The sequence below is a fragment of the Ranitomeya variabilis genome, chromosome 1 (genome assembly GCF_051348905.1).
Source record: "Ranitomeya variabilis isolate aRanVar5 chromosome 1, aRanVar5.hap1, whole genome shotgun sequence".
Lineage (NCBI taxonomy): Eukaryota > Metazoa > Chordata > Amphibia > Anura > Dendrobatidae > Ranitomeya > Ranitomeya variabilis.
The window spans coordinates 704253943-704279634 of record NC_135232.1 but is presented as its reverse complement, the minus strand read 5'-3'; the positions used below and the strand labels follow the sequence as shown (position 1 = coordinate 704279634).

At 48.6% G+C, this 25692-nt stretch overlaps 1 protein-coding gene across 1 annotated transcript in view; it reads left to right on the top strand.

The window, feature by feature from the left end:
* NEMF (nuclear export mediator factor) overlaps positions 1–25692 on the top strand; it is an 82521-nt gene that overhangs the window by 3683 nt on the left and 53146 nt on the right. Inside the window, exons 6-17 of the mRNA XM_077267321.1 lie at positions 8503–8570; positions 8645–8731; positions 9313–9386; positions 9600–9670; positions 10173–10248; positions 11293–11355; positions 11473–11550; positions 11624–11832; positions 12081–12260; positions 12362–12425; positions 12510–12598; positions 13184–13287. Coding sequence (XP_077123436.1) covers positions 8503–8570; positions 8645–8731; positions 9313–9386; positions 9600–9670; positions 10173–10248; positions 11293–11355; positions 11473–11550; positions 11624–11832; positions 12081–12260; positions 12362–12425; positions 12510–12598; positions 13184–13287 — 1163 coding nt within the window. The remainder of the gene's footprint in view (positions 1–8502; positions 8571–8644; positions 8732–9312; positions 9387–9599; positions 9671–10172; positions 10249–11292; positions 11356–11472; positions 11551–11623; positions 11833–12080; positions 12261–12361; positions 12426–12509; positions 12599–13183; positions 13288–25692) is intronic.

Below are 25692 nucleotides of genomic sequence, written 5' to 3'. Positions count from 1 at the left end.
ATGAGTGGTCACGTGGTGCCGCTCATTACAGTGATGAATATGCGGCTCCACCTCCCATAGGGGTGGAGCCGCATATTCATCACTGTAATGAGCGGCACCACGTGACCGCTCATACAGGACAAGCTGCGCGCTGAGGCTGGTTTCACACTTGCGTTTTTGTCTGCAGCGTTTTTTGCACAAAAAACGCATGCGTTTTTTTCCCTATATTTAACATTGAAAACGCATGCGTTTTTTTGCACATGCGTTTGGTCGCGTTTTCAAACGCATGCGTTTTTTGTCTGCATGCGTTCATTTTCAAAAATGCTACCTGCAGTATTTTCTTGCGCGTTTTTTTGCCGCGAAAAAACGCATGCGTTTTTTCGCGGCAAAAAAATGCATTGCTGTCTATGTAAACGCATGCGTTTTTAAGCACATGCGTTTGTTTGCGCTAAAAACGCATGCGTTTTTATAGAAAAAAAACAGAAAACACACTGAAAAGCCACCCACCACCATCAAGGTGATAAAGGGATCCAAACCCTAACCCTAACTCTACCCCTAACCTCACCCCTAACCGTTTAATGAACATTTTCTGACAGTCATATTGCCACGTATTTAAGTGCCACGTATCACGTATTTCAGTGCCACGTATGCCACGTGCCACATATTTAAGTGCCACGTGCCACGTATTTAAGTGCCACGTGCCACGTATTTAAGTGCCACGTGCCACGTATTTAAGTGCCACGTGCCACGTATTTAAGTGCCACGTGCCACGTATTTAAGTGCCACGTGCCACGTATTTAAGTGCCACGTGCCACGTATTTAAGTGCCACGTATTTAAGTGCCACGTATTTAAGTGCCACGTATTTAAGTACCACGTATTTAAGTACCACGTATTTCAGTTGCACGTATTTCAGTGCCACGTATTTCAGTCACGTTTAGGGTTAGGGTTAGGGGTAGGGTTAGGGTTTTCTTGTTTTTTCTTGTGTTTTCTTGTGTTTTTCTATAAAAACGCATGCGTCTAAAAAACGCATGCGTTTTACCGCGTTTACATGCGTTTTTCACACATGCGTTTTTTTAAAAAACGCATGCAGATAAAAACGCAAGTGTGAAACCAGCCTGAGAGGAAGCATCGAGGGAGCTGGGTGAGTATTTTATTTCCAGCGGGCGGGCGCACGGGGTGGGAGGGGGGAGGTTACCGGGAACTTTATTTTAACCAAAAAAAACCACAATGATTACTCTGTCGCCTCATTGGGGGACACAGGACCATGGGACACAGGACCATGGGTGTTATGCTGCTGTCCACTAGGAGGCGACACTATGCATAATCTGAAAAAGATTAACTGTGGCTCCTCCTGTGCAGTATACACCCCTGGACGGCATCAGCCTTCTCCAGTTTTTGCTTAGTGTCGCAAAGGAGGCACACCTAAAGATTTTTACTCCGTTTTTTCCGACGGGATTACAGATGAAGAAAAGAGGGTCTCCTGTGAGACTCCCGGCATGGCTCCTTCCTCGGCCCCCTATTATGGGGTGCCCAGTTGAAGTAGAGATGGCTATTCCCCATGTTGCTCCTTCCCCAGTCCCTCGGGTGCTGGTTCGAAGTCGAGACCCCCCCTCCTTCCCCAATTCCTTTTGGTTTCTGGGTTGAGGTCGAGGCGAGGATAAAGGCCCCTGAAGGTGACAACAGCACCCTCCCTATCCCCCTCTGGGGGTATTAGGTTGAGACACCTCAGGTAGGGCCTGTACAGGCAGCATCCTACAGCTCCCAGCAATGGGCCAGCACACTGCGCCTGCATCCAGGGACCCCAGCCCAGCTGCGGGCTCCTGTTGGGGCCGGGGGGAGTGCAGGCAGGCATGGCACATACAGACACAGGGCTCCTTGCGTCCCTGTCTCTGCGGCAGCACCAGCTCTATACTGCCTCAGGGGGACCCCTACCGGCTCCCCCTCTCGCTTACAGCCCCACCGCTATCCTGCCTTTAAATCCGGAGGGGTCCGGTTCAGATCCGACCCCCTCCCGGACTTTCGCGCCGGCCTGGAGCCCTTCTGGGCCTCAGGCATCTAATTTAGGCCCCGGCTTCGGCCTAGCTGAAGCAGCAGCCTCCTCTCCGCCCCCCGGCCTGCCCCCCGGATGACAAATATGACACTCTACAGTGTCATACAGGGGGCGGATCGAGACAGAAAGGGCGGGTTTTTTACAGCCTTGCCGCCTTTTTCCAGCTCTCCGCCCCCTTCTCCTCCTCTCTTCTCTGTCTCTGCAGCCATTTTCGGCTGCAGATTAACCCTGCATCTCCCGGTCTGCAGGACCAGGACCAGACAGCCAGTCTCCGGGGGGCACAGGACTGTGGATCTTCGGCGCTGGACCTTGGGGCACACTGGTGGGGTAAGATCACAGCTGGGTTCTTTTTACTCAGCTGTGAATCCATATTACCTATAAGGCTCCCCTGTAGGTTCTCTACCCCTGTAAGGTCCATCTGCTGGCAGCACCTCTGCACTTTGTGCATTATGCAGGGCTCAAGGTCCAAGAGAACCAGGCAGAACTGCTATTATGCATTCTGCACAGCCTGCGGGACCGCTCTCCCCAGTAGTAGCACGTACCCGCATTGTCAGAACTGTATACAAACTAATGTGTCACAGCCTCAAGAAGCCCCTGCCAATGCCTCGGTGTCTAATGCCACGCCGGAATGGGCTACTCAGATGTCGCAATCTATGACGCAGTCTATAGATAACCTAACTTCCACATTGCTTCAGGCTCTGCAGGGTCATGCCCCGGCTATGACCGTTACCCAGCAAAGGGAGAACTTGCCTCAGGGACAAGATGACCCTGGCACATCCACGTCTAGACGCAAGCGGATCCATAGATCAAGTCCATCTGCGTCATCCCATAGCACACTGTCATCCCCTTCTAGGGAGAGACACCGTAGCTCCAGGTCATCTAGACCGTCCCATTCCAGGGACAGACAATGCAGATCTCCGCAATCCCCAAATAGAGAGGGCCTCCTCCCCAGCCCACCCAGCAGGGGACGCCTCAGTGATACACAGGATTCGGAAGGCATCTGCGACTCTGACTCGGACAGAGAAACGGAGGGGTCCCTGATCCCAATCCCTCCTAGCAATACAGCGCTAGTTGAGGACATAATATCGTCCATCCATCGGGTGCTGGACATTTCTGATCCGCCACCAGAGGCCCCAGAACATAAGATTTCCTTTGAAGGACCTCTGAAGCCGCCTAAGGTTTTCTCTAACCACCCAGAGTTTAAGGCGATCCTTAAAAAACAGCTCTCACAGCCTGAGAAAAAATTCGCTAATCGCAAATATCTGGAGGCGAGGTACCCCTTCCCACAGAAGGACACCAAGGAATGGACAGATCCACCTGAAGTAGATCCCCCAGTCTCCAGGCTAGCAGCACAGACCCTCCTTTCACTGCCAGATAGCTCAACCCTCAGGGACGCAGCAGACCGGCAGGTAGAACGCATGGCTCGTTCAATTTTCGAGGCAGCAAGGGCATCCCTGGCTCCCGCGTTCGCCTCAGTTTGGGCTGCCAAGGCCATCCTGGCCTGGGCAAAGAATTTACAAGCCTTCCAAGCATCCGCTCCTGAACTGTCGGACCAAGCGGTTCAAATTGCAGTTGTAGCAGATTACATGCTCCAGGCAGCTCTGGATTCAGCAAGGGGAGTCGCGGGGATAGCATCAAACGCCATCACGATTCGGCGTATCCTCTGGCTGCGGGAATGGAAAGCGGACGCAGCCTCAAAGAAGTCCCTCACGCACCTCCCCTACCTCAGTGGGAGACTTTTCGGTGAACAGTTGGATACCATGATATCCAACGCCACAGGGGGTAAGAGTACTTCTCTTCCCCAACTGAAACCTAAACGCACTTACAAGAAGCGTAACCAAACTTGATTCCGATCCTTTCGGAATTCCTCCGGCTGGTCCGTCTCACGTCCAGTACAAAATCGTAACCGTTCCCCACGCAGGGACAACTCACGATCGACGCAAAGGTCGGACAAGACCTAGCAGTCAAAAGCAGGCCAGTCTAAGCCCAGAGGAGGAAAATCTCAGACTTTCTCCTCCTCATGACTCACGGACTCCGGAAGACACCACACCAGTAGGCGGCCGACCTTTGCTCTTTCATCAAGTCTGGCTGCCTATTACAGAAGACAGGTGGGTCACGGAACTAGTGTCTTCCGGATACAAAATAGACTTCACCTCCAACCCACCGGACCGGTTCTTCCTCTCTGTCCCCCCAAAACCGCCAGCCAAGGCTCGAGCCTACCACCAAGCGGTCTCCTCGCTTTGTCAATCAGGAGTCATAGTACCGGTACCCACGACCGACCGCTTCCGAGGGTTCTACTCCAATCTGTTCGTAGTTCCCAAGAAAGGAGGCAGCGTACGGCCCATACTAGACCTAAAACAGCTCAACAAATATGTACGGGTCCGTCACTTCCGCATGGAGTCCCTTCGGTCCATCATTGCATCCATGGAGAAGGGAGAATATCTCGCCTCCATAGACATACAAGACGCATACCTGCATATACCCATTGCACCTGCCCATCAGAGGTTTCTCAGGTTCGCAATAGGCCAGGACCACTACCAATTAGTGGCTCTCCCCTTTGGACTTGGACTCGCCACGGCTCCCAGAGTGTTCACCAAGGTCATGGCAGCAACCATGGACGTCCTGCATTCCAGAGGCATAGTAGTTGTTCCATACCTGGACGATCTACTCATCAAGGCTCCCACCTTCAAGGACTGCGAGCTCAACGTCTCAATCACAACCGATACTCTCAGTCGCATGGGCTGGTTAATCAACCTACAAAAGTCATCACCAACCCCGAGTCAGTCCCTGACCTTCCTGGGAATGTTATTCAACACTTCCAGGGGTCTAGTGCTCCTTCCCAAGGACAAGGCACTGGCCCTCCGACTAGCAGTTCGCACCCTCCTCCGCAAACCCCATCGATCTCTCCGGTTTGCCATGAGAGTCCTCGGCAAGATGGCAGCAGCAATAGAAGCCGTCCCATTTGCCCAGTTTCACCTCAGACCTCTCCAACTAGCCATTCTCAAGTCCTGGGACAGGAATCCCTTCTCTCTCGACAGGGAGTTCCAGCTAACGTCGTCAACCAGGAGGTCCCTGCACTGGTGGCTCAAGCCAACCTCGCTAGCAAAGGGGAAATCCTTTCTCTCAGGTCAATGGAAGGTTCTGACCACCGACGCGAGTCTGACGGGTTGGGGTGCGGTGCACCTACACCACAGGGCACAGGGCAAGTGGTCCCCAGCGGAAGCGACCATGCCCATCAACATCCTGGAAATTCGTGCCATCCTTCTGGCATTGAGGGCCTTCCATCACTTATTGGCAGCCTCTCACATCAGGATACAGTCGGACAATGCCACGGCTGTGGCATATGTGAATCATCAAGGGGGGACCCGCAGTACCCAGGCGATGCGGAAAGTGTCACATATCCTCCGCTGGGCGGAGGACACAGGGTCGGTTCTTTCGGCGGTCCACATTCCGGGTGTGGACAACTGGGAAGCAGACTTCCTCAGCCGACAAGGAATAGACTCTGGAGAGTGGTCTCTCCATCCCGAAATTTTTCAACAGATCTGTCTCCGCTGGGGGACCCCGGATGTGGACCTAATGGCATCCCATTTCAATGCCAAGGTCTCCAACTTCATTGCCAGAACACACGATCCGCGGTCGCTCGGAGCAGACGCTCTGGTTCAGGACTGGACCCAGTTCCAGCTTCTGTACATTTTTCCACCTCTCCCCCTGATATCCAGAGTGGTGAGGAAGATCAAACAAGAGGGAGTTCCAACCATCCTCATTGCACCGGACTGGCCCAGACGCACATGGTACGCCGACATCGTACAACTCACAGCAGACGCCCCTTGGCGTCTCCCCGACCGCCCCGATCTTCTATCACAAGGGCCGTTCTACCACCAGAACTCAGGGGCTCTCAATTTGACGGCGTGGCCCTTGAGACCTGGGTTCTAACCCAGGCAGGGCTCTCGACAGATGTCATTGGAACCATGATCAGAGCACGGAAACCAGCCTCTGCCAAGATTTATTACCGTACCTGGAAAGCTTTCTTTACTTGGTGCGAATCTTGTGGCCAGATCCCACTCCCTTATTCCCTACCCAAAGTTCTTGGTTTTCTCCAAGCGGGTCTGGAGGCCAGACTGTCATTGGGCTCGCTTAAGAGCCAGGTGTCAGCTCTCTCAGTGCTTTTCCAAAAGCGCATTGCTACCAAGCCGCAAGTAAGGACTTTCCTTCAGGGGGTTTCCCGATTGGTTCCCCCCTACAGACGACCACTAGAAACGTGGGACCTCAACCTGGTACTGACAGCATTGCAGGAACCACCCTTCGAACCCCTTAAGGAGGTCCCGCTCCGCCTTCTTTCCCAGAAGGTGGTTTTCCTGGTGGCAATCACCTCGCTACGCAGGGTGTCTGAACTGACAGCACTCTCCTGCAGACGGCCTTTCCTGGCATTTCACCAGGACAAGGTAGTTCTTCGTACGGTCCCATCCTTCCTTCCGAAGGTTGTGTCCGACTTCCACCTCAATGAGGAAATTTCACTACCATCCCTTTGTCCGGTTCCGGTTCATAGAGTGGAGAAGGCTCTGCATACGCTTGACCTTGTCAGGGCTTTGCGTATATACGTGTCTAGGACTGCGTCCTTCCGGAGGTCTGATTCTCTTCTCCTCCTTCCGGAAGGCGGTCACAAGGGTATGCCAGCTTCCAAGGCTACTCTTGCCAGGTGGATCAAATCCACCATACAAGAGGCGTACCGCCTTAAGAATTCTCCTCTTCCAGCCGGTATTACGGCACACTCTACACGGGCGGTAGGGGCCTCCCGGGCCATTCGGCACCAGGCTTCGGCACAACAAGTGTGTAAGGCGGCCACTTGGACTAGCTTACACACATTTACTAAACACTACAGGGTTCATACCCAGTCCTCAGCGGACGCGAGCCTGGGTAGACGTGTCCTGCAGGCGGCAGTGCCCTAAGTGTACGGGCCTGTCTGCACAATATTCGTCCATTGCTTTCCACCCAGGGACTGCTTTAGGACGTCCCATGGTCCTGTGTCCCCCAATGAGGCGACAGAGTAAAGGAGATTTTTGTGTACTCACCGTAAAATCTCTTTCTCTTAGCCTCTAATTGGGGGACACAGCTCCCACCCTGTTGCCCTTTCCGGGCTGTTGTAACTGTTGAGTTCTCATATTGTTTCTTGAGCTCGTACATAGTTGCCTTCTTACAGGCATAATTATGTTATTCATGTTACGTTCCTCCTACTGCTTTGGCACAAAACTGGAGAAGGCTGATGCCGTCCAGGGGTGTATACTGCACAGGAGGAGCCACAGTTAATCTTTTTCAGATTATGCATAGTGTCGCCTCCTAGTGGACAGCAGCATAACACCCATGGTCCTGTGTCCCATGGTCCTGTGTCCCCCAATTAGAGGCTAAGAGAAAGAGATTTTACGGTGAGTACACAAAACTCTCCTTTTTTCATTCCTTCTCTCCAGCGAACGCTGCTGGAGAGAAGAAATGAATGGCGGCGTCAGCACCACACGCTGGGGGGACAGCGCTTACTGTAGCGCTGTCTCCTGTACGGCACACGGACAGCATCCGTGTGCGGTACATGTTTACACGGACCCATTGACTTTAATGGGTCCGTGTGATCCGTGCGCTCCCACGAACACTGACATGTCTCCGTGTTTTTTCAAACGGACACACGGTCCGTGAAAACACGCTGACATGTGCAGAGACACATTGATTTTAATCTGTCTACGTGAGTCAGTGTCTCCGGTACTTGAGAAAACTGTCACCACACATACCGGAACCACTGACGTGTGAAACAGGCCTAACAGCAGCGTCCACAGCTAGCGCTGATTGCTGCTGCTTTTTCACTATTTAATTGTTGCTGTCGAACTTAGAGTCTGGTAAACAAGAAAAAAAAATTAAAACACCAGAATTGTATTTTTTGGTTTCCACACCATACTAAATAAAAAAAAAACAAACAAAAAAAAGAAAGCGATCAAAACGTTATATGTACCCCAAATTTGTATGACTAAAAATGTCATCTCGCCATGCAAAAAACAAGTCCTTTCACAGCTGCATCTGCGGAACAATGTAAACGCTACGGGGCTCAAAATAACAATTTTCTGTTTTTTTTTCTTGCAAAATTTCAAAATTTATTTTCCTCACTTAAATATAAAATAAACAAATTTGGCAGCAGGTCACTTTTATACTACAATAAACACAAAAACACTGGCAGAATTGCGTTTTGAGTTTTTTTCCCCACCATTTTACCCAACTTTCACGGTTCTACTGCATTATATGGTAGAATGGTGTCATTCTACAACTCGCCCCGCAGGACACAAAGGGTTACTACGGGAGCCCCTGCTGCTCCTGCTGCTTTTTGACATTTCACATATTTTTACAATTAATCTTCTACTTTCTAATTCTTAAAGGAGCCATCTCTTTATTGACTTTTTTGCATCATAAAACTTTTTTTTTTCTCTTTTCTGATCAGATTGAAAGAAATTTTAGAAAATTCTCAAAAGAGCGATCAGCTGAAGAGGATCCTCAATCCCCATTTACGTAAGTAGCTCAGAGCCGCTGCTGATGGACAATCCTAGAACCTGACTGTAATGTCTGACTTCTTTTCGGGACAGCATACGGCGCCACCCTCATCGAGCATTGCCTGCTGGAGTCGGGATTGTCCAGCAATGTGAAGGTCGAGCAGCTGACGGCGGATGCAGGTCAGTGACTGATTATAGGTGTGACATTTATCCGACATTATGGCTATGAAATGACAGAGCGCACACTAGTTATGTATCTAAATGGGAGATATTGAAGGGGTTGTCCAGGATAAGAAAAATATGGATACCTTATTCCAAAAGCTGCACGGCTCGTGTCCACAGGTTGTCTGGCATTGCAGTTCCGCTCCATTGAAGTGAAAGGTGCAGAGCTGCAGCACCACACCCGACCAGGTAGAGAGGTGGCGCTGTTTTTAGATGATACAAGCCATGAACAATCGTTTTAGGCCTGCATGGTAGTCGCTCTCCTTTATGTGGCCACTTCTGCATTATATGGAGGTTGTTGCTGTCATATAGGCTCCATGATACAGAGGATTATGTGGAGTGTTGTTACCTGCACATTTTGCCATATGGGGAAGAGAGCCCCATGGAAAGCCTTGCAGAGAGCACCACCTAGTATGAGGTCGTTACCCCCCCCCCCCCCAACACTGCGTCTCTGCACTATTTTATGGTTATTTGCAGACTTTATGGGATGTAAATGATAAACTCTGTTTCACCATTGATCGTGTGCTGCTCATTTCTAGATTTGGAGAAGGTGCATTCAGCGTTGAGGAGGGCAGAGGAGTACATGGAGAACACATTGCATTTCACAGGAAAGGTAAGACGTCTTATCTCACTCAGTTGCAGGCTGGAGGCGCAGAGGCCGAGCTTTTCTTCCAGGATTGATTTTGTATTATTCATCTAGATGACCTCACATAAGTGTTATAAGATCCCACAAAGTCCATTTCATTTATTGAGAATGATGGGGGGAGTTGCTGAATAGCGATGACCCGCGATGCCGCAGTGACGTTGTATTTTCTATATAACACAGGGCTACATTATCCAAAAGAGAGAGAAGAAGCCGAGCCTGGAGCCGCACAACCCCTCCGAGGATATTCTCACGTGAGCGTTCACCAATCATCGCCAATAGTCTGGGCCGTAGCTCATCCCTGATGGGGAAAATACAATTCCCAGCATATTCCGGAGTTGTAGTTTTACTGCAGCTGTAAATACTATAAACCTAACCACTGTCTCCTTATGTGCGAGTAATGGGGGAATATGTATCCCTCATCTTCAAGGTGCTTAAAACGAGTGTCAGTCATAGCAAATAGTCAAATTATACGGGGGTATACTATATTAGGTGCAGGGGCTGCAGCCTAAGGGCCTAAAAGGTCCCTGTGGCCCATTTCAGAAGAGCAATACTACTAAAGACCCCCGGTAAGTGAGGGCTCCTATACTAAACGTATAGTTGCGCCAATGCTCTTATTCTAATATAACACAGAAAATTAAAGTTCTGATTGGTTGTTTGGGCGTCTCTACTCCTTTTTCCTTGGGCAACATGTTGTAAATCGCTTTTATTGCACATCATTGTGGAAAGTTATTGGTGGTTTTCTTTTTTACTTAGGTATGAAGAATTTCACCCATTCCTCTTCACGCAGCACAGAAACTGCCCTTATGTGGAATTTGACACATTTGATAAGGTTTGTCCACAGTCTGCAGACCACGGCTTCATGTAGTAAGGGGTAGGTGGGCACCTCAGCACATGCATTGGATTGGATTTTGGATAGTGGCACAGCACAGGTTGGCCTCCGCTACTTTACCTTTGGATGGTGAAACCCCTACATACAGAGGCGTAACTATAGCGGGTGGAGGGTTTGCAGTCGCCCCTGACTCTGGAGTGTGCTATATGGGGGGGCACTAGAAGTCCCTTTGGCCCTTATGAGAAGAACAATATTAATAAAGACTTGTGATCGTTGGGCGTCCTGTTGGACATTTTTGCTTTGGGGCCCATGAGCTTGGAGTTACGCCTTTGTCCTCAGAGATGCCCTTTCTACAGTCACTGCAGCATTATCACACAGCAGTGGGCAATCAAGCCAAAGAGAAGGGGCACAAAGATGGAAAACCCAGATCTTGTTGCTATAAAAGAACACTATGGTGCATTAATGACATTTTGTGATTTGCACTGGATCTGTCTCTAGATTGTTCCCAATTTCAGCAGGGACTGTCTACAGTATTTCACGGACTTATTGCATATATACATGTGCCTCAATTATACATCCGTTTGATTTAAGGCGCAGTCAGACAGCCGTATAAATTGGCCCGGTATTGGACCGCAGTGCACGGACAGGCCGGCAGCTCTCCCTACCCGAGTGTGACAGCTTCATGTATTTCTATGCAGCTGTCAATCTCGGGTGGGAAAAGCTGCCGGCCAGTCCATGCACTGCGGGCTGATCTTGCTCCAATGTATACGGTCGTCTGACTGCCTCTTTTAAGTGCTATTCCGACATTTGGTGATGTCCCACGTACTGATACCACACAATGGCGTACGCTATTTGCAGATATCATGCTCAGTATAGTCGGCTGCCCTGGTCTAATGAAGACACAAACCAGAAGGTATAAGTAGACGTGAAGTTGCCTGCCTCACTAGTCTCCTGATGTGGGAGTGAGTGGAGCCAGAATATCCCTTTAAGAGACAGTCTATCATTTAAAAAAAAAAGTGTTTTTCTCCTTTCTGTCCTTTAAAGGCAGTTGATGAATTTTACTCCAAGCTGGAAGGTCAGAAGATTGATTTGAAAGCTTTACAACAGGTATGCATCATTTTTGATTATTTTTTTTCTTACGTGTTGTAAAATTTGTTTACTTGAGAATCTCCAGGCATAGGACTGCACAAGTCTAGTTTTGCTCTTTTGACTTTTCTTCCTCAGGAGAAACAAGCACTAAAAAAATTGGACAACGTCCGTAAAGACCACGAGCAGCGGCTGGAATCTCTGCACTTCGCCCAGGTACGTGTTCCTCCACGTTGCCGGCACGTGGCCACGGGTCATAATGTCTCATCATCATGTCGTGAACTTGTAGGAAACTGACAAAGCCAAAGGAGAGCTCATCGAAATGAACCTGAACATCGTGGATCGCGCAGTGCAAATTGTACGCAGCGCCTTAGCCAATCAGATCGACTGGACAGAGATTGGGGTCATCGTGAAGGAGGCGCAGGCTCAGGGAGACCCCGTTGCCCTCGCCATCAAGGAGCTAAAGCTGAAGACAAATCACATCACCATGCTGTTGAAGTAAGAAAGCATGCACCTGTAACTAGAGGGGTCCTAAGGTGGGACTGCCTTCTGTGATGGGTCATTATGTCCGCTGCTATAAGGGATGGGGATCCTATAGGTCTAGCGCGGGGCAGAAAATATAGTCGAACAGCCATGCTGGTGGTGTTATCGGTGCTACTGTCCAATATCTATCACTAGGGACTTGTGTATGGCTACGAGGTCAATAAAAATATATGCTTTAACTTAGTTCTGTTTGCTATATGTAGAAATCCATACACGCTGTCTGAAGAAGAGGATGCGGAGGAAGACGAGAAACAGGAAATCGATGAGCCAAAAGGAAAGAAAAAAAAGGGCAAAAACAAACAGCAACCAAAGAAAACGCAGAAGAACAAACCCACGCTGGTGGATGTGGACCTCAGCTTGTCCGCCTATGCCAACGCCAAAAAGTAAGTCTGACACCCATCCAATAGGAAGGATGCTGTGCCATACTGCCCCTAGAGGCCACGTATGAAGCCGGCAGATGTTCCATTCATGTATGTATCTGCAGGTATTATGATCATAAGCGACACGCAGCCAAGAAAACTCAGAAAACGGTGGAAGCAGCAGAAAAGGTGAAATCTATTAGATTGTAATTGCTTGAGGCTGCAGCATAAGTTAGGATTAAAAAGCTCAAAACCTTCCTCTTTACGTCACAGGCATTCAAGTCGGCAGAAAAGAAAACCAAACAGACACTGAAAGAAGTGCAGACTGTCAGCACCATTCAGAAAGCCCGGAAAGTGTACTGGTAAGACCACCACAAATCAATATATAGGATTGGGGGTGGTCGTACTATGGCCAATGTGTCTACTCAGCCCAAATGCTAAGGGTATGTGCACACGTTGCAGATTTGGCCCTGCGTGTAACCTGACCATGTAAACCTATGGAAAAACAAATCCGCAGTGCCCATGCTGTGGAAAATTCTGCGCGGAAACGCAGCGGTTTATTTTCCGAAGCATGTCAATTCTTTGTGCAGAATCTGCAGCGTTTTTACACCTATTTCATTATAGGAATCCGCAGGTTTTAAAATTCAGGCGAAGTCTGCACAAAATCCGCAGAAAACCTGCAGGGAATCTGCAGGTAAAACGCAAGTCATTTTACCTACGGATTCTGCAAAATCCGCACATAAAAATCCACAATGGAATCCACAACGTGTGCACATACCCTAACTGTGCTCCGAGACTTAGGTTGGACTTGATTCCTGGCACTGTCACAGCATGTAAATTAGGAAAGGATTGTGGGAGACACAATGGGGGGCACAGTAGTGTATGCGCGATTTGCGATGTTCGTACCTTCAGTTCTTGTTATATTATAGTTATTTGTTCATCATCAGGTTTGAGAAATTCCTCTGGTTTATCAGCTCTGAAAATTACCTGGTCATAGCGGGAAGAGACCAGCAGCAGAATGAGATGATTGTGAAGAGATACCTGCGGCCCGGTGAGCAGCCGCTCTATTCTTCAGCATTGGATTATATGTCCTGCTATATACTGTGTGTATATGCAGAATAAGTCCTAACTATGTCAGGGTCACACGAACACTGTGATCACCTTATTATCTGTTTCCAAATTGTGTATTGCAGAGATTTACATGCACACGAGAAAAACTACTGGTGATTGACCACACCGTCACGAGCAGAAAATCTGTTTTATTTCCGGGAAGGCACATTCTTATATAAGTTATCACTTGTCACACTGATTGTTAGTAAACCCCCCCAACTTCTCCATCAGGAGGACTTTAATCAATATTCATTAGCTTTTATGATTCTGTTTTTCTCCTAAGCATTCCTTCATTCTTTATTAATATAAAGTGGACATTCTATCATATCAAAGTCCACATAAGTGTTCTAAAACTACTGACAGGTATGATTTCTAGCACGTAGACACATAATCAGTCTCTTTGATTCATAATCTACTATATAATTGTCTAAGGGTCACTTCCGTCTGTCCTTCTGTCTGTCTGTCTGTAACGTTTATTCATTGGTCGCGGCCTCTGTCTGTCATGGAAATCGAAGTCGCTGATTGGTCGCGGCAAAACGCCCACGACCATTCCCACGGCCAATCAGCGACGGCCATAGTCTGGCAGCGAAATGGCCCCTGCTTTACTGAGCAGGGTGTGATTAGTACTAATCACACCCTGCTTAGTCTACTGCTTTTGGATTGGTGGATATCGGTTATTAATACCCCTGCTTTACTGCCCTGCAGTCAGCGCTGAGCGCTCACACAGGGTTAATGCAATAGTTAATGGACCACTGTGTAACGCACTCCGTTAACGCAGTTATTAACCCTGTGTGACCAACTTTTTACTATTGATGCTGCGTATGCAGCATCAATAGTAAACAGATCTAATGTTACAAATAATAATAAAAAAAAAGAAAAAAAAAAAAGGTCATACTCACCATCCGACGTTGCGCGCTGTCCTCGGCAGTGCAAGCGGCAGGTTCTGGTGCCAAGGATGCTATGCGAGAAGGACCTGCCATGACGTCACGGTCATGTGACTGCGACGTCATCACAGGTCCTGCGCTCATACCAACCCTGGGACCGGAAGCTGCCGCGTGCACCGCACACAGGCGCCAGGACTTCAAGGGGCCTTCGGAAGGTGAGTATATGTTTATTTTTTATTTTAAGTCTTTTTTAACCACGCATATAGTGCCCACATTGCTATATACTACGTGGGCTGTGTTACACACTGCGTGGGCTCTGTTATATACTACATCTCTGTGCTATATACTATGTAGCTGGGCAATATACAACGTGACTGTCCAATATACTACGTGGCTGTGCAATATACTACGTGGCTCTGCTATATACTACATGATCTGTGTTACATACTACGGTAGCTGTGCAATATACTATGTGGCTGTGTCGGTTCTGTTATATACTACGTCGACTGTGCAATATACTACGTGGCTCTGTTATATACTACGTGGCTGTGCAATATACTACGTAGCTATGCAATATACTACGTGCCTCTACAATATACTACGTGGCTGTTATATACTACGTGGCTCTGCTATATACTACGCGCTGACCAATATACCTCATAGCTGTGCAATACACTACGTGACTGTTATATACTACGTGGCTGTGCAATATACTACGTGGCTCTGCAATATACTACGTGGCTCTACAATATACTACGTGGCTCTGCTATATACTTCGTGGCTGACCAATATACTACGTGCCTGTGCAATACACTACGTGGGTATGTTATATATTACGTGGCTGTGTTACATACTTCGTACCTATGTTATATACTACGTCGGTTGTGTTATATACTACGTCACTGTGCAATATAGTACGTAGCCTGTGCTATAAACTACCTACATATTCTAGAATACCCGATACGTTAGAATCGGGCCACCTTCTAGTGTTCATATAAGCATCCATTTTGTATGTATACATGGATTTTGGATCTCTTCAATCCATTACATATCCTTAACAGCCCTCCAGTGGAGATATCCAAATCAAAACCCTATTCTTGTTGAGCCTATCGATCTGTTATAGTGCATTAATGGTTGTTTCACCACGTCCAAACGACCCATCTCTAGTAGATAGACCCCCTCTTAACGGACTTGTGCAGAAGGAAGTCAGATCCCACTCTTTCCCTCATCAGCATGTCTCAGGCAGGCATACTCTGTGGGAGGTGGACATGGCTTTCCTCTCATGGTTTCACAACAGCATCTTTTATCGATAGGATCCTCGAAGTCGGCATGCATGGTCATCACTGTGGTTTCCATAGTTTTCATCATCATTTTCTTAATGCATGGAGCTACACAACATAGAATTAAGGCTAATACAATCAAAACAGAAAAGCTCCTCCAAATTACTGTCGCCTCATTGGGGGACACAGGACCATGACTCCGTTTTTTTTTCCACGACGGGATTACAGATGAAGAAAAGTGGGTCTCCTGCGAGACTCCCGGCATGGCTCCTTCCTCGGCCCCCTATTATAGGGTGCCTGGTTGAAGTCGAGATGGCTATTCCCCATGTCGCTCCTTCCTCAGTCCCTCGGGTGCTGGTTCGAAGTCGAGACCCCCCTCCTTCCCCAATTCCTTTTGGTTTCTGGGTTGAGGTCGAGGCGAGGATAAAGCCCCCTGAAGGTGACAGCAGCACCCTCCCTAATCCCCCTCTGGGGGCATTAGGTTGAGACGCCTCAGGTAGGGCCTGTACAGGCAGCACTCTGCAGCTCCCAGCAAGGAAGCAGACTTCCTCAGCCGACAAGGAATGGACTCGGGAGAGTGGTCTCTCCATCCCAAAATTTTTCGCCAGATCTGCCATCGCTGGGGGACTCCGGACGTGGACCTAATGGCATCCCACTTCAATGCCAAGGTCTCCAACTTCATGGCCGGAACACACGATCCGCGGTCGCTCGGGGCAGATGCCCTGGTTCAGGACTGGACCCAGATCCAGCTTCTGTACATTTTTCCACCTCTCCCCCTGATATCCAGAGTGGTGAGGAAGATCAAGCAGGAGGGAGTTCCAACCATCCTAATCACACCGGACTGGCCCAGACGTACATGGTACGCCGAAATCGTACAACTTACCGTACATCAGACGCCCCCTGGCGTCTCACCGACCGCCCCAATCTTCTATCACAAGGCCCGTTCTACCACCAGAACTCAGAGGCTTTCAATTTGACGGCGTGGCCCTTGAGACCTGGGTTCTAACCCAGGCAGGGAAGGAGCGACATGGGGAATACCCATCTCGACTTCAACCGGGCACCCTATAATAGGGGGCCGAGGAAGGAGCCATGACAGGAGTCTCACAGGAGACCCACTTTTACTCATCTGTAATCCCGTCGTGGAAAAAAACGGAGTCATGGTCCTGTGTCCCCCAATTAGTGGCTAAGAGAAAGATTTTACGGTGAGTGCACAAAAATCTCCTTTTCTCCTTCGCCTCATTGGGGGACACAGAACGTGGGTGTATGCTGCTGCCACTAGGAGGCTGACACTAAGTGATACAAAGAAAGTTAGCTCCTCCCCTGCAGTATACACCCTCCTGCTGGCTCTCAGCTAACCAGTTCTTGCTTAGTGTCCGTAGGAGGCACACGGACGGGTCTGCTATTCAGACTCAAAACTCTTTATTATTTTACTTTTACCTTTTACATTTTTTATTTTACTTTCTACAACGAAGGGGCGACTGAACCTTTCAAGGTTCCGATCTCCCCGAACCATCAACAGGCGAGCACAGAGAGTGTCGCCTCTCCGTATCCTCTCCTGCGACGTGGGATGCCAAGACTGAGCTGATTCATAGGGGCGACGGGTCCCTTCAAGGGCACCGATCTCCCCGCACCCTGAATGGACGAGCACATGGAGTGTCGCCTCCATGTACCCTCTTCCCCATCCAGGCCTAATGCCGGACAACTAGCCCTGTCCACCTGGGGGCTGAACTCCGTGGATGTACAGAAGCCCCTCTCTATGGCGTCCGAGCAGCCCCCACTGTCCCACAACTGTTAAAGCGGATGGCACAAGGAGGCGGACGGTTCCTCTCCACCTCCCTAACAAAGGGACGGTGGATTGAGGGTTATCCCTCTATCCCTGCACCTGCAGCAGAACAATAGAGTGCGCGCGGTTTCCTCAGTGCTGAAACCCTGTCATCGTGGCGGCTCCATGCCGGGACGCGCACCGATGTGAGTGGATCCAGTCAGCGATGAGCCTCTGCAGTGGGATATTCACAGGCTGACAGGCAGCCTCAGTTTCCCTGTGGCCCACCTCCCTGAGGTAACGCTCCGGCCGGCTGCAAAGATTTAGCCCCCGACTTCTGCCAATGTGTAGGCCGCATCCCGGAAGCCGCGCCCGCACTATAGCGCGCTAAGGCGGCTCCGCCCATCCTTTCTGGCGTTTTCTGTCTGGCACGGGAGCGATCGCTTTTCCCGGCCCAACGCCCCTCTATTCTACCCCTGGTATTGCTCCCGCCGGCTGCAGAAATTTAGGCCCCGGTGTGGGCCTATTCATGTAAGTCACTAGGCTCCGCCCACATCATGCATGTGGCTCCGCCCCCCCAAATTGGTGCCACTCGCTTTCTGTGAGACTTTACCACCTCTGCAACTCCCGGTGGCCATCTTGGTCCACCCTGCCGGCGCGCACGCACACACACACAGGGGCTATGGTTTTGCTTTAAAGGAGCACAACGACTCTGCAACCGGGTAAGGAAGTACTGCTCTCTTCCCCTGCATCTTCCCCCTGTGCTTAAAGACACATGTCCAGTATCTCCTGCCTGGTCTTAAAGGCACATGACCAGTATTCCCTGGTCTTAAAGGCACATGACCCGTGTTTCCTGGTCTTAAAGGCACATGACCCGTGTTCCCTGGTCTTAAAGGCACATGACCCGTGTTCCCTGGTCTTAAAGGCACATGACCCGTGTTCCCTGGTCTTAAAGGCACATGACCCGTGTTCCCTGGTCTTAAAGGCACATGACCCGTGTTCCCTGGTCTTAAAGGCACAGGACCAGTATTACCTAGTCTTAAAGGCACAGAACCAGTATCCCCTGGTCTTAAAGGCTCATGACCAATATTCCCTTGTCAAGGCATATGACCAATCCAAAGCCGGTCACCCTAAATGAGCTCAGGAGCCCTTCGCCGCCAATCCCAACTTATCCCAGAGTACCTAGTTCCCTGAGTGGGCTTCGTCACTGCCGCAACCCATGGATTCTCTGACCAAGAGATTGAATCCCTCCGTGAACCCTCTGTGGCTCGGAGTGCTCGCAGGACCGATATACATGGTCCCTTTCCTACATGGGAGCCGTCGGCTAGCAGGCGGCAAGTTTTCCAGAAACGTACAGGTGTCTAGAAATCTACACGCGCCTAGAAAACGGAAGTTTAATTTCCTGATCCCTCACCAATGATTTGCTGAGAACAAGTCTCTGAATATGGGTCGGATATTGCCTTGGTTCTGGACTCCAGAACTTCAGAAATGGATGGATTCGCCTATTGATATCATCAACCAATCTCTGTAGATTGACGAGGACTTCGGTTCTACTCTAGATCATGCAGTGTCCCTCATGAGGAAACTAAACTCCCTAACAGAGCATTTGCCATTCACCCAGACACGGAGCGTCCAGATAAGCGATCCACTGGATAGAAACCTCTGCAAGCGCGGTATCCTTTTTCAGCCAATATGCAAACAACCAACACGTGGGGTGTCCCCTCCACGTATACCCACCTAAGACGTGAGATGCCATGCCTGGTCTGACTCTCAGGGGCGACGGGTCCTTATAAAGGGCACCGATCTCCCCACACCATCAATAGACAAGCACATGGAGTGTCGCCTCCATGTATCCTCTTCTGCAGCCAGGCCTAACGTCAGACAACCAGCCCTGTCCACCCGGGACCTGAACTCTGTGGATGTACAGAGGCACCCTTTTTGGCATCCGAAAACAACCCCCTCTGCATCTCCACTATTTAGCAGATGATGCAAGAAGGCGGACGATCCCTCTCCACTTCCCTGTTAAGAGGATGGTGGATCGAGGGTTCATCATTTTAACTCCGCACCATCAAAAGAGAGCAGCGATAGCAAGAGACGGCTTTTCCTGACCTTCTGCATGCAGCCGCGCATTCTGCCACTTGGCATATTAACCGGGTAGAATATCCTGTGGTATACCTACCAGTATCCCTGCCCGATGGGTCATCAATTAAAAATACAACGGACTGTCAGATAGCAAATCTGGTTCGTTCCATCTTGTGACCCCCGTTTCAGCGCTCTATCCTTCCTTAGCCGCCGCATGTGTTGCTAGAGCAATGGTCTCCTGGTCAGAGACCTTAACTACGTTGATTTCCAACAGTAACCTTCTCCCGAAGAGGTTACAGCAGCAAATGCCATTACACTCAGAAGGACATTATAGCTCAGAGAATGGAAGCGTACTCTGCGTTCAAAAGGCCTCTGACATCACTCCCTTACCAGAGTGATCGGTTATTTGGTGAGAAGTTGGGAGTGTTCCCCAGGCAGGAACAAAGGATCGCATGTTTCCTATAGAACCAACCAGTAGTGGATCAGTTGTCCAGGACGGTCTAGATCTAAGGGATCTTGGTTCCAAAAAGGGGACCGAAAAGTAAGACCGACATTGAGCCTCAAACTTCTACCAAGCTTGACAAGGTCCCCCTTCTTCGGATAGAGTTCCTCCGCTCAGCCATTACTTCAACGGAAAAAGGTGGAGTTCCTGGCATCCACCGACATTCGGGATGCTTACCTTCACATTCCTATGTTTTCCCCTCTTCAAAAATTCCTTTGCTTTCCCAGCATTTTCAAATCACGACCTTGTCCTACGGCCTTGCTACCGCACCCAGAGGGTTATGGCGGCTGTCATGTTCCCTTTGCACCCTAGAGGCGTGGTAGACCTGCCCTATCTGGTCGACTTTCTAGCCGCTCTTCCAGCCCTGCGCTGAGTCGTCTATATCTCTTACGATACCCTCGCTTTCTCATGGGCTGGCAGCTAAACTTGGACAAGTTTTTCCTCATTTCCAGCCCAGCAGATATCCTTTTTGAGGATGATCCTGGAATCTTCCAGAAGGTTGGTGATTCAACCTTGAGACAAGGCCGTGGCCCTTCAACAGGGAGTTCGGGCACTTGTTCAATCATCCCCCTCATTCCATTCGATTTGGTAGGAGGGTTCTGAGGAAATTTGGTGATGACAATGGAAGCGGTTTCCTTCGCTCCTCCTCGTTTTCTGCAGGTCAAACAGGCTTTCAAAGGGTAGTCTTTGAGCTCCTTCCTCATCCAGGAGAGATCCTTTCTCCCGGTTCAATGGTTATTAGTGACTACTGATTCTCCTGATCATTGTTCTGGGGATCCGAACGGTATGGCTAGTTCTACAGCAGGTCCACTGCCTTCTGGCGGGTCACCCCATCCGATTCAATCGGACAATCCTACGTCTTTGCCATACGTCAATCACCTAGCAGGTACCCATAGTCAGGCGTCATGGCCGAGGTACCTCACATTCTCTGTTGGGCCACGATCTATCATTCGGTGATCTCGGCACTACACATCTCAGGAGTAGAACTCTGGGCATCAGACGCCGTCAGGGTCCCACCTCATGTGAGTGGGAACTTCACCCAGAAGTCTTCCATCAGATCTGTCTTCTCTGGAGCACTCCAGATGTAGGTCGGATGGCGTCCAGACTGAAAACCAATGTACTCTAAGTTCATGGTTCGGCCTCCAGATCCAAAAGCCATCGCAGTGCATGCTCTGGTTCTTCCATGGTAACAGTTTCCATAACACCTCTTCCACTACTTCCGAGATCTTTTCGGAAGCAGGAAGGGCCCCAGTGATCCTGGGAGATCCGCACTGACCATGTCAGGTTTTCTCGTTTGCGGAACTAGTATTTTTCCGTCTTATTGCAACAAAACTGCAAATATGGACTTCCTCACAGGGAGTCTTCACATGTGGTTTTTCCCTATCGCATACCATACTCCTTTTGATCCGGACAGACTTTACTATCAGGGAAGGTCGCCCTTTTTTTTTTCTCTGCGATCTCCTCATCCTGACTGGTTTTCGGAGCTAGCCGCTCCGTTCTTTCAGACTTTTTTCCCTTGTTACATCAAGGCAAGGTTGCCCTCAGGCTATCCCCGTCCCTTGTTACCAAGGTGGTATTGTATTCCCACAGTTATGAGGGCATCGTTCTTGCCTCATCTCTTTCGGCACCAGTCCAAAAAACCTAATGGGTTCTCCATATTCTGGACGAGGTGAGTGCTCTGAGTACGTCTCGAGGACTGCGTCCTTCCGAAGGTTGGACACTTTATTTGGACTACGTCACGGTAAGAGGATGGCTTCCTGACTGTTACAGGAAGGGTTTAGCCATTTCATCGGCCATGTTAGCCTGGTGGATTCGTTACACCATCCAAGAGTCCTTCTGTGCTAGATGTCAGCCTATCTCCCTGTCGAGGTTTCTTGGGTTCTAGGCACCAGGCGTTGGCAAAGCACGCCTGCAAGCTTGCGGGTTCGTCTAGTCCACATGCATTCTTGAAGCACTATAATTCCCATACTTTCACAGATGTGAGTCTGGGCAGATGGACTCTGCAGGCTGCGGTGGTGCACTTGTAAGTAGCAGTTTCACAAGGCCTGATCTGATGTTGTCCCCACCCAGGGACTGCTTTGGGACGTCCCACGGTCTGTGTCCCCCAATGAGGCAAAGGAGAAATAGGGATTTTTGTGTACTCGCCGTAAAATCCTTTTCTCCGAGCCATTCATTGGGGGACACAGCTCCCACCCTATTATTAGCTTGTTTTATAATTTGACATGCTATACTCTCACATATAATGTGACATGCTATACGCTCATATATTGTTATTGATCTCCTCCTGCTTTTGCAACGAACTGGTTAGCTGAGAGCCAGCAGGAGAGTGTATACTGCAGGGGAGGAGCTAACTTTCTTTGTATCACTTAGTGTCAGTCTCCTAGTGGCAGCAGCATACACCCACGGTCTGTGTCCCCCAATGAATAGCTCGGAGAAAAGGATTTTACAGTTACACAAAAATCCCTATTTTGTGAGAGCTCTTTGACTTTCATCCCACCACCCAAACCAGGTGTCCCATTTATCCTTTACCCCCTGAGTTTTGGGCTAGTTCTTCAGATAAGTCAATAAGGCCTTTGAATGCCTTAGTTGTTGGGTATGTAAGTACTAAGTGCTAATGACCTCAGGTTAGCATCCTCAATAATCAGAACCTCACACTCCCGTCTTCAAGACTTTACACGTGCTGCGCCGATTCTTTGGAATGCACTACCTAGGTTAACACGATTAATCCCCAATCCCCACAGTTTTAAGCGTGCCCTAAAAACTCATTTGTTCAGATAGGCCACACAGGGATCGTTAGGTTAATGCGTTGAGGCGGTAGGCCAATCATTAAAAAAACAACAACCCATAATCAGGTTCCTCGTATCATGTTCTCATACACTTTATGCAGTTAATAGACCTCTGTGTCGGTACTGTTACATACTTAGGCAGTAAACTGGTTCATCCAGCTTTACATGAACACCCGAGCCTTACACTATGGCTGGTCCAAATAACTAAAGCAATTGTTACCATCCACCTCTCGTGTCTCCCCTTTTCCTCATAGTTTGTAAGCTTGCGAGCAGGGCCCTCATTCCTCCTGGTATCTATTTTGAACTGTGATTTCTGTTATGCTGTAATGTCTATTGTCTGTACAAGTCCCCTCTATAATTTGTAAAGCGCTGCGGAATATGTTGGCGCTATATAAATAAAATTATTATTATAAATATTATTACAACAGCTAGTGCCTGTCATCTTGCAGACTCCACTTTTTTCTTCCAGGATCAAATCAAGTGTCATCCTGTTCTGGAAGGCCATGATGGATGTAGGACCTAGCTGCTCAGCAAGTTCCTTTATAGCTTTTCTAGTGAAATTCACAACCCATTGTTGATTATAGTATACCACCTTACATTTTGTTCACCCCTATCATGGGGATGATCCAGATGCTACCTCATTTCTGGCCTTGAATTCATAATGTACTCTCTGTGGGACCCCTAGGGCATCTATGTAGACATGGGGGTCAAGGGAACCTTGTAATTCCCTTTTCACCTTTTGTGGTAGTTGGTCATTCTGGAGTATTTGATCCCAACTGAGCAGATCAAATAAATGGAAGGGCATAAGGGCTTTTTACCATGGTGCATTGTCCTTTCCAGGGTGCGTATAGTCTGGGCCTAATTTTCATGTCACCACAGTAGCCAGTACACATCAGGTAACTGGTAAATCTGGGCAACCAACAGGTATTCATTGAATGGGCTTCCTGCCTGGATGACATGATTGCAATAGTCCGATGGGAAATTATCTACATACACCCCAGGAGCATCACGTTCAAAGCAGGTGTAATTCCCTTGGTAGGGGGTGATCCCATGGCCAGTTGGTTCCTTATGTTGGTAAGGTGGGTATAGGTGGGATACAGCTTGGCATCTTTGTGAGTTACCTGGGTGGTTGATCATGTATAGATGTAAATCCCTCCTCGTCTATCCTTGGATCTATTGGGAAGGGTACTGTGCCTAAATGAGGTTGGGCAGTGGAACAGGCTATGCATGAGGAGCGATTTGCACTGCTGGCAGTGTATCTTATCCAGTCTAGCCAGATGTTGGAGTCAGAAAATCATGTTTCTATGGCCAGTTTATCATCATAGGTCAGAGCTGATAGCAATTTGGCTCCTGGAATTGATGATTATTGTCGGTCGACATTGATGATAATTATTACAGCATTTGTACGATTTTTATGGTTGCTGTCGTTAATACTTTTTATGTTAAAAAATGGAGAAAAAAAAATGGTGTCAACCTCCTAGTGTCAGCAGCATGCACCCATGGTTACCTGTGTCCCCCAATGAAGCGATAAAGAAATCACCTTAGATGGCCATAAATTATGTTGTGTGATATATCTATCTATCTATCTATCTATCTATCTATCTATCTATCTATCTATCTATCTATCTATCTATCTATCTATCTATCTAGTACAGACCAAAAGTTTGGACACACCTTCTCATTTAAAGATTTTTCTGTATTTTCATGACTATGAAAATTGTACATTCACACTGAAGGCATCAAAACTATGAATTAACACATGTGGAATTATATACTTAACAAAAAAGTGTGAAACAACTGAAATTATGTCTTATATTCTAGGTTCTTCAAAGTAGCCACCTTTTGCTTTGATGACTGCTTTGCACACTCTTGGCATTCTCTTGATGAGCTTCAAGAGGTAGTCACCGGGAATGGTCTTCCAACAATCCCAGAGATGCTTAGCACTTGTTGGCCCTTTTGCCTTCACTCTGCGGTCCAGCTCACCCCAAAGCATCTCGATTGGGTTCAGGTCTGGTGACTGTGGAGGCCAGGTCATCTGGCATAGCACCCCATCACTCTTCTTCTTGGTCAAATAGCCCTTACACAGCCTGGAGGTGTGTTTGGGGTCATTGTCCTGTTGAAAAATAAATGATGATCCAACTAAACGCAAACCGGATGGAATAGCATGCCGCTGCAAGATGCTGTGGTAGCCATGCTGGTTCAGGATGCCTTCAATTTTGAATAAATCCCCAACAGTGTCACCAGCAAAGCACCCCCACACCATCACACCTCCTCCTCCATGCTTCATGGTGGGAACCAGGCATGTAGAGTCCATCCGTTCACCTTTTTTTGCGTCGCACAAAGACACGGTGGTTGGAACCAAAGATCTCAAATTTGGACTCATCAGACGAAAGCACAGATTTCCACTGGTCTAAAGTCCATTCCTTGTGTTCTTTAGCCCAAACAAGTCTCTACTGCTTGTTGCCTGTCCTTAGCAGTGGTTTCCTAGCAGCTATTTTACCATGAAGGTCTGCTGCACAAAGTCTCCTGCTTAACAGTTGTTGTAGAGATGTGTCTGCTGCTAGAACTCTGTGCGGCATTGACCTGGTCTCTAATCTGAGCTGCTGTTAACCTGCGATTTCTGAGGCTGGTGACTCGGATAAACTTATCCTCAGAAGTACAGGTGACTCTTGGTCTTCATTTCCTGGGGCGGTCCTCATGTGAGCCAGTTTCTTTGTAGCGCTTGATGGTTTTTGCCACTGCACTTGGGGACACTTTCAAAGTTTGCCCAATTTTTTGGACTGACCTTCATTTCTTAAAGTAATGATGTCCACTTTTTTTTTTACTTAGCTGCTTTTTTCTTGCCATAATACACATTCTAACAGTCTATTCAGTAGGACTATGAGCTGTGTATCCACCAGACTTCTGCACAACACAACTGATGGTCCCAACCCCATTTATAAGGCAAGAAATCCCACTTATTAAACCTGACAGGGCACACTTGTGAATTCAAAACCATTCCCGTTCCCAGCTACAGCCACAAAATTTTGCACAGTCACACGTCTGGACCC